General features: G+C 44.3%; 1 protein-coding gene across 2 annotated transcripts in view; it reads left to right on the top strand.

The window, feature by feature from the left end:
- Positions 1 to 16653, top strand: part of LOC122401111 (polycomb protein Scm-like) — a 158057-nt gene that overhangs the window by 78656 nt on the left and 62748 nt on the right. The window contains exons 3-5 of one of the 2 annotated variants that reach the window (XM_043403058.1): positions 692 to 918; positions 2459 to 2610; positions 3224 to 3501. In XM_043403058.1, the coding sequence (XP_043258993.1) occupies positions 692 to 918; positions 2459 to 2610; positions 3224 to 3501 (657 nt within the window). Of the gene's footprint in view, positions 1 to 691; positions 919 to 2308; positions 2611 to 3223; positions 3502 to 16653 lie in introns of both variants that reach the window. The other variant, XM_043403057.1, reaches the window with a different exon arrangement.

Below are 16653 nucleotides of genomic sequence, written 5' to 3'. Positions count from 1 at the left end.
AGTCCCCGTTCGAAAGAACACAGAGACTCTTCGGTGTTTTCTTTCGCAAGAAACTGGCAACTAGACGAAGAGCAGAGCCATTTGAAACGTATACACGGGGATCGTGTCTACGTCGCAAGACCCGGAGCGGCCCCTTGTCAGGAAGAGGTCTCGAGGCGAGAAAGAGATTTACCGTGGCCTCTCCGAGCGGCTCCTCGGACTCCTCCGGGACCCTATTCTACGCCAATCGAGTCTCGTTCTTCTTAGTGTCACGCCGCGTTCTCGCAGCCGAAGAGGAGTCAACTCTTACGCCACGCGTTGCCTTCATTACCATATCTCAGATGCAATCTGTTCCCGGGAATTAATGCACCGGGATATTTCCTGCTAGATCGGATGCTTCCCGAGCGAAACCAAACTGGGCTCGCGATGACGTCTTCTATGACCAAGGACGCCAGTCGTCCACGGTGCCAATCGATACGCGATGACTCTCGATCTATTCCTTGGCGTCTTCTTATCATTTTTATATTTCAAAGTTTGCAATCGAAGTCTCAATCTTGAATATTTATTTTTCTTCTCGACTATTAAAAGTATGAAAGAGAATATTGGCTTCGATTATAGATAAAATAACACCCCCTACGTGTATGAGAAGAGTAGTATTTTCGAGAAAAGGGGTATTGTATATTTGTCCAATCGTTTGGTGATTTTGTTTCAGGTCAAAACCGAGCGTCTCACGCCAGACAATAATTCGACGTCCTCGAGGAGCGTGACGCCGTCGTCGTCCAGCCACCCAGGAACGCCGCCAAATGCTACCCCGTTGGGTGGACCGGAGGGCCCACCACCACCCTACCACCTCAAGCACATGGAGCAGATGATGGAACAAAATTGTAGCGATTTCATGAGAAGGCTCGCTGCCAAGTACAATAACGCCAACCCCAACGAGTAAGTTCCCTCTTTTCTAAAATTTACATTGTCTGAGACATCCCGAGTATTGATCTAGATCTCTCATAAATCTACTCTTAATATTCTATACCAAATTTCGAGAATATTTATTTTAATAGCCAAGGAAGTCTCTGCTCCAAGAACTTTTCACTATTTTTATCACCTACGACGAATTCCAAAGACAAAGAAAGTTCAACTCGTGGCGAGAACGTATAGAAAGTCTAAGAATTCGCGTGACACTTCCTGTTCGAGCAATTAGAGATCTATCGGAGTCTAGCGAAGAGCGTCAAGACCTTGGAAGTCATGACGCTTGCCTTGACATTCTTCTATGCGATCTCCGTGTTCCGTGTGCATACGTGGGAACGTAGAAACGCGTAAGAGGCGATTCTCGAAGCTAGTGCCGGTGGACAGTCGGACAGGGGACACAAAGCAACGATGGGAAAATATTGATCGTCTTGTTACGTGTCTTTGAAATATTGATGCTCGAGAAGGGGGGTAGAGAGTGGTTGTTTCGTGCAATATTGTCGCGCGGAACCGGTTGCCGATTCGACTTTCAATTATGTACCTTCCGGCACTAGGAACGGGTCGAGCAGAAGGTGCTCGGTCGATCATTCAAGTATCGGGCATAGATCCGCTTGACGAGGACGCTGGAAGCCCTCGCGATGCTTGCGATCTGTGGCATTTCGAGGAGAAAGTGCCTCGTTCGTCGTTCCAATTCGTTGAATAAATATATCCAGCGTCCTTCCACGTGTAAGCATAATGCGCTTATCGTGATGCAGAACGCTGGGAAAACCGAGGAGCTTACGATTCGTCATGATGCGCTCGTCGACGATTTCGATTACGTTCGCCTAGGCGAGCGTAGAGGCGATAGAGAAATCTCGTTCGGGATAGGAGCTCGAATTTCCAAACTCTCGCGCATAATATCGCGTTCGACGCGATGCAGATCGGTTAATTAATGGGAGTGACGTATGTTAAAGTGCTTCTGTAGTTACAGAATTACTCGACGTTACGTAACGGAGTAAAGAACGACTCGACACGGTGCATGTAATAACGCAAAAAACGCTTATACACGTGTTTTTCTTACTTATGAGCCAATTATGGACTCGCGTTGAGCGCAATTATAAATGTTCTCGTAAATATTGACTTCCAATCCTACATATTAGAAAATTATTATGGAACAAATCAAAATCAAGTTCAACTTTTCATATGTTTCTGACTCCTTTTGTGCGTCTCGATTTTCGTATTTTCGTACGATACAAAATTTCTATTCAAGTAACTCAGCTTTTATAAATAGTTGGTGAATATCCGTGTAATTGGCATTTAAGGGTAAACGAAGTATCGCAAATGATTGTCGACGAATGTAAGCAGAAGACGTTATTCAAAATTGCAGTTACTTCAGTTCACCTAGGAACGGCTACCCTCCCGGTTTAGATCCAAGGTTTCCGGCGTTTAAAACGGCCGCGACGCCCTTCGTTGGTTTGATGGCGCCTCTGGGTGCACCTCAACCATCGACTGTACCAACCACCTCACCTCTTTCTAGCAAAGACCCGAAGGAACAGAAGCAAGACAGCCTCTTCGGCAACCCGGTGTTTCCGCCGATGCTCGATATGTCGTCGACGCAGGCGCTATTGCACATGGTCAGGACTGCGAACGCCGCGCAGAATGCAGCTGAGCTGGAAACCTACCTTAAAGGTAACTATTCGTAAAATCGTTATCTCCAATTTCATGGTTTTTCCCCATACGAGATAAACTTGGTTTCATCAAATTTATTTAATTACGTATTAATATCGTTAAGATTGGTTTGATAATATTCAATGACCCTCTTCGGGGATGGTACAACCTTGAAAACAGTTTGAAAGAAAAGATAGTATCAATGGGACGACCTTAAAAAATTAATTATTTAATTTATGAGACACTGTTTATGTTGGATTATTTAGTGCACAGGGATTTATGCCACAAATAATTGTCTATATTTCGAATACAATATCGACACACTTGGCTAATAACACTCGACTAATGGCGGTCTTCACACATGTGTAATTAGAGACAGAGTGAGCGTCCGCCTAAGCATGGCTCATCGCAATACATAAGGAAAAAACATACATACATACATTCCGATGTGAGATGTCGCGATTTGGGTAATAATTCGTCCATATATCAGTCGATAAACTAGGTTTCCATACAATATCCAACAGTTTATTTTAGAATCACAATGTTACAATTTTTACCGAACAACGATAAATTAGCGGCCATTCGAGACACTCAATAATTAAATTCGAGACTGTAGGAAAGATTTTTTCTTCAGGTGCGAACAAAAGAGACGCAGGAGTGACGAGTCCCTTGGATCTTTCGACTCCCGGGGGATTCGCACCGCGGAAGAGGCAGAAGGCGGAGACCAGGAGACCGGGAAGCGTGTCTCCTAAACCGAAACCAACCCCTAGGCCCACTACACCACCCCCTGTGAGGTGTCCGTCCCTTTGCGGCCACATGCCCTGCGGCGATGGGCAGGCTGTCAATCGATGGACCATCGAGGACGTCGTCAATTACGTGTCATCGATCGACAGTTGCGCGGAGTACGCACAGGTGAGTCACAACTATTAAAAAATTTACAAATATTCAGTTTATTGCAAGCTTTAGAGAAACTAAAAAGATTCCCAGGCTTGGATATCAAAGAAATTAAATACCAACAGAAATATTAGATTTACGAGTTTCCAATTGTCGATGAGCAAAATGTCGAAGGATCGACACGTGGTAGGTGACCACCGGTGGTAATCATCGTGTTTACGACGTTACAGTCGCGTCTCAGAGTGAAACATCAACCATTCTGAAAAGCAGTTTCAATTGTTACGGGTTTGAATTGCCACCCCGTCGTTACGATATCTCCCGTCGAGCTTTCTCTCGTAGTAGTTTTCGGAACGAGTTTTCTTCCGTATCAGCAAATTTCTCTCGCGGCGAACAAAGGATCGTCGAACTTGCGGATAGAGGCACGCGTAGCTCGAATCGGGTTGCATCAGCGTCTCGAAAATTAACGAGTGGCCACGGCGAGTCGCGGGAATAGGTTTCAGCGTGCCAGTTTTAATTGCTTTTGAAAGTCGTTCGCGTAATGAGGCGTATCGAGATCCGTCGCGCAATATCTTTAGAACTGTTCAGCCTCCTCTCGACATCCACGCGGCGATGAGGCAACGAGGAGGCCTAGGAAGCTTTGAATGACCTGACATCAGTCAATCCAGACAGTCTGGCATCAGCGCGGAGACGGTGCGCCCGTTAGGAGAGTTCTATAATGACCCCTCGAAGCTAGAATCGACCCTGCACCCCTCTCTGTTCCTCGTGTCCACACTTTCTCCCCCTTTTTCTCGTTCGCTCTCGCGAACTCTCTAGCTTCTATCCCTCAGGCGAAATTCCGCGGAGAACGTGAAGCTATTCGCGATCGCACGCCTCGATCGTTTCTTTATTTTCACGGCTGATACGTCCGCCAGCGAAACTTGTCCCACGACAAGGAAAACAAATTTTACAGCTCTCGAACAGGGATGAAATTAAAAAGAAAACTCGTTTCTTGTTCGCACACCATTTTATAACTTCGAGACTATATATTTAATTTAAATTATAGAAATTAAATTCTGAGAACGTGACGAAGGGTTGCAATTTTTATGAATCGTAATTAAGAGAACCTGTTCGAATTAGAATTTTTAATATTCCGGTTCGCACAAACGATTCGTTCAAGTACCCGTTCAATCATCGTCAAAGACACGACGGATTGTTTTATAATTGGAGCTTAAACGCGATGCTGTAATTATAGATCTGATAGGAGCAGAAGCGAATTGATTAATTTCAGACAATTTAGCGTTACCGTCTCGTTAGCAGGCGGTATCCTTTCTTGCGGAGTTCACGAAGCAACGAATAAGTTTCTTCGACTTCTCCGGCGGTTGCTTTTTCTCCGCGAAGTTATTAGCCTGTCACATTGGTCACTCACACTCGACAGACACCGACGATTCTGAATTGCTCGCTGTTCAGCCATTGTTCCTTTTTGTAACCGACACGGAAGACCATTCTTCTTGTATTTTTACTCCTCTGGAAGATCGATTATCTAAACGACTCTTTACCTACGGTCAATTTTCTCTTAAAGATACACGCAATTGCAAACTTTTATCAAAGTAAAACAGTAATTAAAAACTAGATAGAAGAATCTGAATCGCGACAAAATTTGAATCAAAGAACGTTGTCCAAGAAATTTTCTCTAGATGGTCCCACTCGAATTGTATTTTCATTAAAAACAAGAGCGTTCCTGCATTCTTTGGGCCCAGGTCAGACCTCTGACGCACCGCTCGAGGAATCCTCATTGTCTGTTGATCCATTCGGCTGGCGCCGTTTCCGATAACACGCACGATTCCCACCAAGAACAAGAAACCTCTCTGGAACACCTTTACTGACGTTCCAAAAACATTGACCGATCTTCGGGGCCCGTTTCGAAGCGTAACGTGGTTCCTCGAGAACTGTCAAGTCCGATCATGCGGCCCGGCTATCGTTGGGGCCTTCGCGAGCCACGGTCCTCGAAACGTCAGGCTGTCAGGTCTGTAAATTTTTGCGGGGCTATCTACCTAGTCATGCATATACATGAACACTCGAACCGAGAACGAGAGGGGACCCGAGGGAGAGAGTCCTCGAGCATCTCGATCGGTCGTCCAGTCGGATTCGAGGATGACTACGGGCCGAATACGAATACTCTCGCTGGCGGATCGAGTCGTCACGGTCTTCTTTGCGTCTGGAATTTATCTCCGGGGCCTCCTCGTCTCCAAACGTGGCCCCGTTTCGTAGGGCAAACGCCCCGAAATCGCATTTCAGCCTTAAAAGTACCTTGGCTATATTTCGAATTCGGTAAGAAGTTTTAATGAACGATATTCATCATTAATTATCAAATTCGTGCGTTTGAAGAATGTGACAGCATTAGTCCAAAATCGTACATGGGCGATTTCTTAAACGAAGTTTGAAATCCAATAGTCGAAGCACCTGTTCCTTAATCTCGAAATAGTAATTTATGGTTGCCATTATTCTCGGATTGGCAGGTGTGGTATGCGACTCGCGATCGCAGAGTGTCGCATGAATCGATGTTTGACGACATGTTGCTCAAAACAGTTGGAACGACACCTACTCGAATGGCTTTGTTGCTTGCAATCGGTTAGGTGTCCAGTACCTACTTTGATATACTAGGTGAGTCACGCAAATTGCTCCGGAATTAAATTACATAACAATGGTCTCCCATAACCCCGTGTTTTCACAACTTGCGAGGGATTCTTCCACGAACGGAAAAATAAAATAATAAACCGTTTTATGGACACACCGAGCAGAAGTGCTTAAAATGTCTAATCACGGTCTTCGAAAGAACGTGTCGGGAGGTGAAGTAGGAACAGCTAGTCCGAGAACGAGAATTAGTGGTCGTTTTCTTTGCTCTATCGACAAACACTCTGTAGTACAAGTACGGATAAGGTATCGAATCTTATCTGCGAGCCCCGATGGAAACGAGAAAATGGCTGTAGAGTTGTCTAAAAGCCAGGCCAGCGTCGGAGCGAAACGGTATACAAATTTAAACTACGCATCATTAACGAGCAATTAAACCGTGCTAGTCTAAACGCATGTCTTTATTGAAGATCATAAATCCCGGCTGCCAAACGCGCCGCGATAATTAAGTACGCAGTATTCGCGGCAATTATTTACATTTCTCGGCGATAGTTTCTCGCCGTACGTTCGAACGAAAGTGAGCGTACGTTCCGCGGCACTATTCCAGATCTAGATAAGGATCGATGCTATAATTCCACGGGGATATACCGAAGGATCGCTCTCACCGTTGATCAGTTCGCGGTATCCTTTATAAGATAATCTCGAGACGTCGCGACGCGATACGGTATTTACGAACTAGAAAACCTTGTAAATTGTACCGTTCGTGCTTCTGCTATCTGCGATTCGTCACGATGCCTTTGGGTACGCCTTCGTCGTCAATCACCGCGTGAACTCACTGCGTCTGACTAGGAAAACACTCAACGATAGGACACCGTTTTTAACGCGTACAACCTCGTAAAACCGGAACCCTCGTTGTCAAACGTTTCGTAATCATATTTTTCTTCGGTTCTTTGCAGTTGCTCAGGTTAGAATAATAACAATTTAAAGCATTACTATGCAGTTAGTTATTTCATTTTATTCCCCGTTCTGGTGCAATAACGATTATCAGTGTTATTATAATCCATCAACATACAGTTACTCCCACTCGTATTCATACACTACAAATGATTGATACACTACAAATGAACGCAAACCTGTTTTCTTTATGAATTCTTTCCATTTATTTTTATTAAATTTTGTTTCAATTATACTATGTTACGAAGTAGTTTTTTAAATACATTAACGGGTAATAATGCTCCCAATTGCAAATCCGATACAGAGGATGAATACAAACAATATACAATAATAATAATTCCAATTGTAGGCGAATATTTGCCTCACTTTCGTAAAATAGCCGCGGTTATAATATAGGTGGCAATATACACAAAACCCGTGGTATATAAAATAAATAGCACGGACTCTTAATGAGAGCGTCAGTGCTTGCGAAGCCTTGGAAAAGTAAACAGACAGAGTTCGGCGGTAAGTGTGTTTCTTTTCCCGATTACCCCTAGACCATCGATTCTCTTCCTTCTCAACGTAATTTTCTTACATAACAAAACTGATTTTTTCCCCAAACGGCCATCCATCCCAAAGTGCTGTACTTGACCACGTCAAACACCGGTTAACCTCTGTGATTGGACGAGAACAAATAGGTCCAACGTGCCATGAAACAAGTCTGTTTTTTCCATTTATAGTGAATTACCATTATAGTGTACGAATCTAATAGGAAGTAACTGTATTTAACATTCTATAAATGGACCAGAGTCCGTTGAAATAAATAAATATAACAGACGATCAAATTCCTTCAACCACTCGTGTTTACCAACGACTCGAGCAACGTTCCTTTAAAATAATCGACAGGTGCAGCAGTAAAATTATAGTGTCTTCACTTTCCTGGGAATTTCCTCGCCCAAGCGAGCAAGGGCGGCCGTAAAATTAGCGTCCGGTCTTCGTTTCTCGTCCAGAATGTAGTCGAACGGTGTACGCGGTTCGAGGAAGGAAGCGAATCGCGATGTTAGCTTCGCTTTGATACGCTTATTTAGCAACCGAATCGCGAGGGAAGTCTTGATAAGTACTCGTCGCGTAATTTACGCTAACAAGAAGCGTCGCAGAGGCGTATAAGAAACTCATAAGAAACCGTGCATGTTTCGGAATCGGGGTGGGGGGAGGGACGGGTTTTAAACGGCCGCGTCGAGGCATCCTCGCAAACTGTCCTCGCACGAACGTATGTGTGTGTGCTTACACGCGGACTCGAGACACTTGGTCCCGGATCGTTAGAAAGTCATGAATGTGAATCGAATCGGTTCGTACGTCTTTCGTGATGTGGCACACAAGAAGATATCGTGTCTTCGCGTCCTACGCATGATCTTCATGCAAACTCCTCCATCGTTTTCGTTCGCGTTTTATCGCTCTTGTCGCCCGTTTCAGGGCTTTGTTCTCCTCGCACGGACAAAGTGTCAAGATTCTCTCACCCGAGCGAACACCTAACGTCGCCATCTTCGTTCTGTGAATACCTGACATTTTCGATCCTTTTGTGGGTTCAAAAGTGTTGAATATTTATTTGCTAAATAAATACGACAGAGTTTCGACCTAAGAAAATGCTGTTCTTAGCTTGACGGTTTTCTGCTAACTGAGCTTGAGGCTCGGAAAGAAGAAACGAGACGCTCAGAGGGTGTAATAAACGAGTGTCCTTCTCAGATAGTACTGACCTTTGCAAGGGAGGGGGCTGCACCAATGGATACAAATTTTCATTAAAAATGCATGCAATGTTTATTTTCAACAAAAAGGAGTTCTCAGCTTAATTTTGCCGATGGTTTCCATCGCTGATCGTACTCTTTTCTTCTGTAAAGCCAAGTTTCGCGGTCGAGTCGAAGTTTGGCACAAGTTGGGCCGTAAAGCTCGGACGGTTACGCGCGTCTATTTAAAGCGCCGAGCAAAAGCGTGGAACGAGGTAGAAAGCAACATCCTCCGCATCGCCCAACATGCAAATCGTTCATCACCGATTCCACGTCGTCGCTCCAAAAATGTCGAACCCGTCAGACACATCGACGCGGGGCCGTCCGTGGCGTGCAATTACCGACGAATCGTGTTACGTCGGACGAGCCCGATCCTCGTAAATCGTCGATCGATATAACGAGGAAGCCGGCCACGGGGATTTCTGCATTAAGGCCGCCTAGGGATCTGGAACGATTTTGACGCGAGCAGGATCGGACGGATCATTCGACATGCCCGTCCGTGATCGACGCGATCCCCGATGAATATTATCGCCTATTAATGATTAATTGATCGACGTCGAGACGGCGCGGCGTTTACGTGTGCGAAGGCTGCTCGGCGCGTTAGCTATACGCTTCCAGAACGAGAGGTCGACCCGGGTCATATCACGCTCCGCGCCGAATCGTTAGAAAGTCTGCTCTGAATCCTTCCACCGCCGCGTGTCTATCCCTCGTTTTTCCACGGCGCCGCGTCCATTTTTCACTCGTCCGCCTCCTACCTTTTTCGTGTTTATCCGATCTCGCTGCTATTTTTTTTTACGCCGCGCCTGTCGAGCGGAACGGAGATCGAGCGTGACAGGCGTGACCAAATTGAATGAAATTGATTATAATACGCGGACGTGCGAAAAGTGCACCGGTGAAACGTAGCCGAGATCACGAGAATTATCAACAATGTTCCGTTCGCGAGAGGCGTAGAAATTCTATTTGCGTGGATCATAATTTTCCACAAATCGTGCCCGTTGCAAAGTCCCGGGATAATCCAGCGCGATCCATTGTCTCGCGTCGTCATTAGCGGCGATGCTTAAACGCCGATAAGCTTGTAAGTAACAAGCCACTCTTTCGCCATCCGTCATCCGAATCCCGGCGTCCGGTGACGCGGCGCGAATCGCGCCAATAAATCGTGAAAACGAAATGCAGAAAATCCGCCGTGCAGTCCTCGCGACAAGTCGAACAAAGAGCTCCTTCGTCGCTTCCTCGTCGACGCGCCGGCCCAAAGGCAGGCTGATTTATACGTTACCAGACGCGTGTCCGTGTACACGTACAAAGGTAACGTACTACAAGATCTTCAATTACACAAGACTTTTCCAGCGTAACGACCGCGAAGGCGAACCCTTTTCATCTCGCAGAAAGCGCTAACAACGAGCGCCCGAGCGAGATCCTTCGCAATCGAGACGAACCATCCGCTCGATGGATGGCTCTCTTCCTAAGCGAGACGTTCCTACGCAGCCAGCGCCAATTCGAGACGATGCCAAGATGGATAGAACGGTCGAGAGACGGGCAACCCGTTGGAAAAAGCAGGGGGGAAAAAACAGCCCAAAGAAATTAACGCGTCGAATGCCAACCGGGTTCGGTTTCTTTCGACATCCTTCCATGCGATTGCTGGATGCTTAATGACGATCCTCCTACGGGGTGAATTGTACGCGCCAGAGCGAGATGATATTATGAGAACTCTAGTTCTAGACGTAGAGAATTAACCCTAGTTGAATAGAGTGCAAATATAAATAGAATATTATACGTTTTAAAAGAAGGACAATTTCGTTTGTACGTCGATGGTCGCTGCTATCGAAAACGTACACTCGCAAATCTTACGAAGGACAAGACAGTTGTCCCGAGTCCCTTCTCTATCTTCGGCTACAACTCCAGCTGATAAATCGTTACAAGAGTCACACAGTGTCCTTGCAAAAATTTTACTCTGGACTATCGAGTCCAAAGCAGAAACTAAAAAATACTTTTTGAAGGACAGTACATGAATATGTTATAAAAAAAATTACGGAGAAAATTAGATGGCCTATGCTCAAATAACTTTTAATACTAATAAATAATAAATTCACAATAAAAAATTTAAGAAGGTGGACAAATTTTTTGGCGAAATTAAAAGCTTTAAAATCGTTCTGAAAAAATTATTTTTAGTTGCAGGGGTCGATTACATTCATTTTTGATCAATAAACATAACCCCGAAATCCTATGTATTTTCGATAAAAAAATTCTGTACCGAAAATATAATATCTGGTTAGAAATCGATCCTCGAAACTTCATGTGTATCTTTAAAATGTCATAACTCCTGAATGGATTGGGCGATTTTAATGTTTCAAAGCGCAAACTACGCGTAGTTTGGTGAAGAATATGTAGAAATTCCAAGAATATTCGAAAAGTTGTTCCTTCACCCCGTAAAATGAGAGAAACCACATAAAAATGGCCCAATTTTCAAACGTCCATAACTCCTATAATAGTGAATATATTTCAATGAATTTTTTGAGGGAAGTAGAGTTTATGGGTACCTACAAAAAAGTATTAGACAACTTTTCCGTAGCGTGAATTTTTAAGAAAAATCGATAAGGGGTGTACCTAGGTAGGTGCCTAAATTTTTCGGCGAAAAAAAAATTCCAAATCGTTCTGAATAAATTATTTTTAGCTAGGGAGGTTAATTACAATCATTTTTGGTGAGTAGACGTACTCATCAATTCCTACACACTTTCGAGAAAAAAATTCGGATAGTTGCCTAAATTTTTCGACGAAATTAAAAAATTTCAAATCGTTCTGAAAAAATTAGTTTAAGTTGCGGGAGTGGGTTGCAATCATTTTTGGCGAATACACGTACCCATAAATCCTGCGCATTTTCGAGAAAAAAATTCTTGACTGAAAATATAATGTGTGGCCAGAGATGTTTCCCCACATACGTATGTTTGAAAAATTATAACTCTTGAACGGATTGGAGGATTTTCATGTTTCAAAATGCAAACAACGCGTATTTTAGTGAAGAATATGTAGAAATTCTAAGAATGTTCGAAAAGTTGCTCCTTAACCCCGTCAAGTGAGAAAAACCCTATAACAATACTCATAATTTAGGATTATACTTACTTCACTGGGCACTGAATCCATGCTTATTCTAGTACCATTAAGCATCTTTTTGTAATCATAAAGCAATACTACTCTAAGAATGCTAGTTGACAGAAACTATGATGCAGGCTGATGGTCGGTAACCGACATTACCAATTGACGAACGATTGGCGTCGCTGCGTACGCGAGCACCGCGATGCCGATCTGCGCTGAATATTAGGCAGTCGTTAACGAGCTCACAAAGTAACCACATGTAATTTCTTTTCCTTTTAAATATACTATTATATCTCATACAGTGCGTTATATTTTACAACACAGGCTAAAGGCCATATTTAATGATTTTATATTTCCAATGAAATCAATCGATTGATGTCTAATTCTGGACCGTGCAGCTTTCATTCCGTTAAAAAGTAATAAAATGTCTCTAATTTCATTTTCTGTCTCGTTTCTTCCTGTATTCATTTCTGTAACCTGTAATGCTGCAAGTGACACGAAAATGTCAACGGGGCTCCAGAGTTCCAGAAAAATGGGCCGAAAGGATACATTGGATATAAAGGTTCACTCGTATACCGCATCCGTGTCCATATATTCGTGGCCGTCGGTATCAAAAGTGTCGACTAGCGTTCCAAAGGGACAAGTTTCTCCGAGTCCCTTCTCTATCTTCGGCTACAACTCCGGCTGATAAATCGTTACACGCATCGTCCCGGCGTCCCGAGAAAAATCCGGCGTTCGCCGAACAACCGAGTCCCTTATCAGGCCTCAACGCGAGACGTGTACCGATAGAAACAGTTACTTGATCGACTTCGGAGCGTACGACTTTATCCCGGGACGATAAGCTCGGACAGGATCGCCAGGGATTTGCTACGCCCGGCGCGAATCGGATCGCCGGATAGAAAGTCGATTCCGGGGCTCGACGGTTTTCAACGAAATACCCGCGAACGTTTTTAATGGCCACACGTGGTCGGCGTCCACCTAATCGCCGGATCGCTAATTAACTCTTTGGTGGGGACCACGTGCTCGCTTTCTCCCTGCACGGTGCGTGCGTGCAATTGCAACGAACGCGAGCCGACTCGTATACGCTGGAACACGAACTGGAGGGGAATGTGTAACGCGTAGCAAAGGACTGGTGCGTCAGTGGTTATAGATATGCGTTTTTAAAAATTTATTGTACCAGAAAATGTTTCTGCGCGCACAGGCATTTCTGCAGAGTGACTCAGAACCGTGCTTCTGTTGGCCTATTTGAAGTAGAAACTGGTCTTTGCGTAACTGGATTCTTTAACGGAATTTTAAACCACCTGTGAAAAAATGCTACGCGCACAGAAGCCCGTCGCATTCTTATCGCGCGGCCATGGTATCGGGAAATCGATTATTTGCAGGAAATTTCCCCCGCTTGGCCAGCGGAGAAACGCCGTTAAACGCGATCAAACAAATTGATTCGAGTGATCGATGGCGAAATTACCCGCGCGGCAGATACAACGAAAGTATGTTACACTCGGATGCAATCAGAGATAATAAACACATCGTATCTTTTTGTTTCCGACCTCGGATGGAAAGGAAGAACAAGGTGGAGGGGAACATTATTCTCGATGACTCGAGAGAATCTGTTCGTGCTTTATTACGAATATTAGACGTCATCGTTTTAATTATTATCAACGGAAGATATTTAATGGGTGTATGAAAGCGATTGGCCAGCGATTTTTGAGCCCGCGCGAAATTTATAAGCCTGGACAAACCAGTTCGACGATTGTTCGATGCGAAATTAAAATGTTTAACCATTTTCTGCCCCGTACAAACGGGCCGGGACAACATCGTGTACGGTCTGGTTTAACACTCGAATAGCTACATAAACAGCCGGCAGAGAGAAATTCATACAGAGTCACGTAGGTAGGTGTACGTAAGGCGATATGTACGCTTCTACAGCCAGACCGTTTTTCTTCGACTGACAGATCGCTACCGTTCGTTTAGAAACGTGTACCGCGATAAACCGTGGATATACCTTTCAGTAGCGTTCGTGTTCTGTCATTTCCAGATGAAAATGTCTCCCGATACGTTAGTCGAACGCAGGCGTAATTAGGGGGACATTAACCGTGAAGTATCTACACGAGTTCATTATGATAATGAAAGACTGTCGTTGAATTAAGAATTTTTTTTCGTTGCGTCGGCGTGTCGCGTATCGAATAGACGACGGCGATAGCGGCGATAACGAGTTCGAGACACCGCGTTTCTCACGGAATACGTGAAAAAGTCTGACAGATACGTGTAATTAATGGCGTTTGACCGCTAAAGAGCCACGAGGCCCCGGTATCGAACGTTTCTATTCTTTCCTGGTGGCTTTCTCGAACGAGCGTTATTAAAATCGATCCTTTCGTCGATCCGCTTTCACGCTTTTCTTTTGTACAGTCAGTCTCCGTTCGAAACGAGCGTTAAACCCAATTTAATGGCCTGTCTTTTCGTAGACGACCGCAGTCGTCCGATTTTTGTCCGGGCTCGATGGCCCCTCGTATTCCTCTACGATCGATATGATCGAGTCCCGGAGCCATCACTCACGTTTCCTACGTGGCGGTTCAATAAGCCCCCGGCTTAAACGTTGTGTTACCACATATTCCCGACTAGTTAAGGCTAACCCGTACCCGTGCAGGCAACAACGAGAAGAAGAGGAAAGAAGAAGCCACGTAGGGCCGAGCGAAAAGGGGAACGAAGAGAAAGAGCAGGGTCGTGACACGTACGTGTATACGAGGCACACGCGCGTTCGCTATATCGACAGCCGGTTGCCGTAGTCAAGCCGCAATCAACGTCTTATTGGTTCCACTGGCTGTCTTTGGCTATAATTCTCGTTGCCCTTCTTCGGCCAAGACCGGTGAGCACTTCTTCCGGCTACCGTCGCTGATTCCTCATTAGCGCGCGCACGCTCGCGTTTGACAAACTTGAATGCGATTCGGTAACGAGCGCGTGTCCATCAGCCAGATGCTTCTCCCCCCGGAATCTGTGCTTTTTAACCCTCGTACCCGGCCACCATTTTAACCCCCCTCGAACCGTTTCCTTGTTATTTCTTCAACTATCGCTGGATAGCTTGCTCCACAGAGGATACAGTAATACTGTTAATAGTTTTGTACTAACAAGTATATGTGATTCGGTAATTGTCGCGTGGTTGTCAGCCAGATGCTCGTACAGCGGCCATTTTGGTACGCCTCAAGCTGTGTCTACGTTATTTATTCAACTATTACTGATAGTTTTCTCCCACTCGTATACACTATAATGGTGGTTCACTATAAACGACAAAAAACTTGTTTCCTATAAAGGACTTCATACATTGAGATTCTTAAGGGTTTGTGTTTGAATAAATAAATTATAAATAAAACGTGCCACGTTGGAAACACCGCGTATTCTTGGCATTATTATTGTATACTGTTTATATTATTCTCTATCAGTTTTGTAATTGGGCATTACTAACTCGTTAATATTAAAGAAACAAACCAAAAAGAAATACTTTGTAAATAGAAGTAGTAACATAGTATAAGAAAAGATGCATTTCATAAGAAAAGGAACACGTTTCTTTACACTTAGAGTGGATCACCATTATGGTAATACTGTTAATAGTTTTGTAGTAACAAGTATATGTGATTCGGTAATTGTCGCGTGGTTGTCAGCCAGATGCTCGTACAGCGGCCATTTTGGTACGCCCAAGCTGTGTCTACGTTATTTATTCAACTATTACTGATAGTTTGCTACCTCTCGTATACACTGTAATGGTGGTTCACTATAAACGACAAAAAACTTGTTTCCTATAAAGGACTTCATACATTGAGATTCTTAAGGGTTTGTGTTTGAATAAATAAATTATAAATAAAACGTGCCACGTTGGAAACACCGCGTATTCTTGGCATTATTATTGTATACTGTTTATATTATTCTCTATCAGTTTTGTAATTGGGCATTACTAACTCGTTAATATTAAAGAAACAAACCAAAAAGAAATACTTTGTAAATAGAAGTAGTAACATAGTATAAGAAAAGATGCATTTCATAAGAAAAGGAACACGTTTCTTTACACTTAGAGTGAATCACCATTATGGTGTACGAATACGAGTTTTTATCAGCCCACTCTTCTCAGAATCCACCGCGTGTTTAACCCCCGGAACGACGACCATTTTGATCCTCCTCGAGTTGTGTTTCCTTCGTGATTCGTTTCGACTATTGTAGTTTGCACAAAAAAAAACGAATGATGCAGAAATATCTTTAATGGGTCCCGCATTGACAAATATACGAGATTTCTCTTCTCTCGCGAACTAATAAAGCAGCTAATAAAGCGACCGGTGGTCGAGATCGCCAGGTTCTTGTTAACCGAAACAGAAGCTGCGTTCTATCTCTCGGTTGTCGCGGGGATGCACCGATCGCGGAAAGTAATTAGAATCCGCAGGATTAACGAACCCGCCGTGAGATCCGTCGACACCTAAATAGGGAGCTGGCAAATTCCGTGGTGGGATTTGTGACACGCCGATGGGAAAAGGTTAACAGGCTCCGGGGATATTCGGATCAGAAGTTATGGTAAAATGAAACCAGTCTGGAGGAGAACCTGTTGCGGTGTCTAAGATCGAGAGGTCGATAAGACCGAAAGCGGAGGTGGAATCTCGCCCGCGGTGTAATTAAGCATTGACCTATAACGGGCTATAATTAGTTATGTCCCAACGAGCCGGATCGGAATCACTCCGATAAACTCGCCCGATATCGACGATACACCCACGCTTCTGTTACAGAA

The sequence above is a fragment of the Colletes gigas genome, unplaced genomic scaffold (genome assembly GCF_013123115.1).
Source record: "Colletes gigas isolate AHSC1104 unplaced genomic scaffold, ASM1312311v1 Colletes_gigas_Sc00021, whole genome shotgun sequence".
Taxonomy (NCBI): Eukaryota; Metazoa; Arthropoda; class Insecta; order Hymenoptera; family Colletidae; genus Colletes; species Colletes gigas.
Note: the sequence above shows the minus strand (reverse complement) of the source record. Positions and strands in the feature narration are given on the sequence as shown.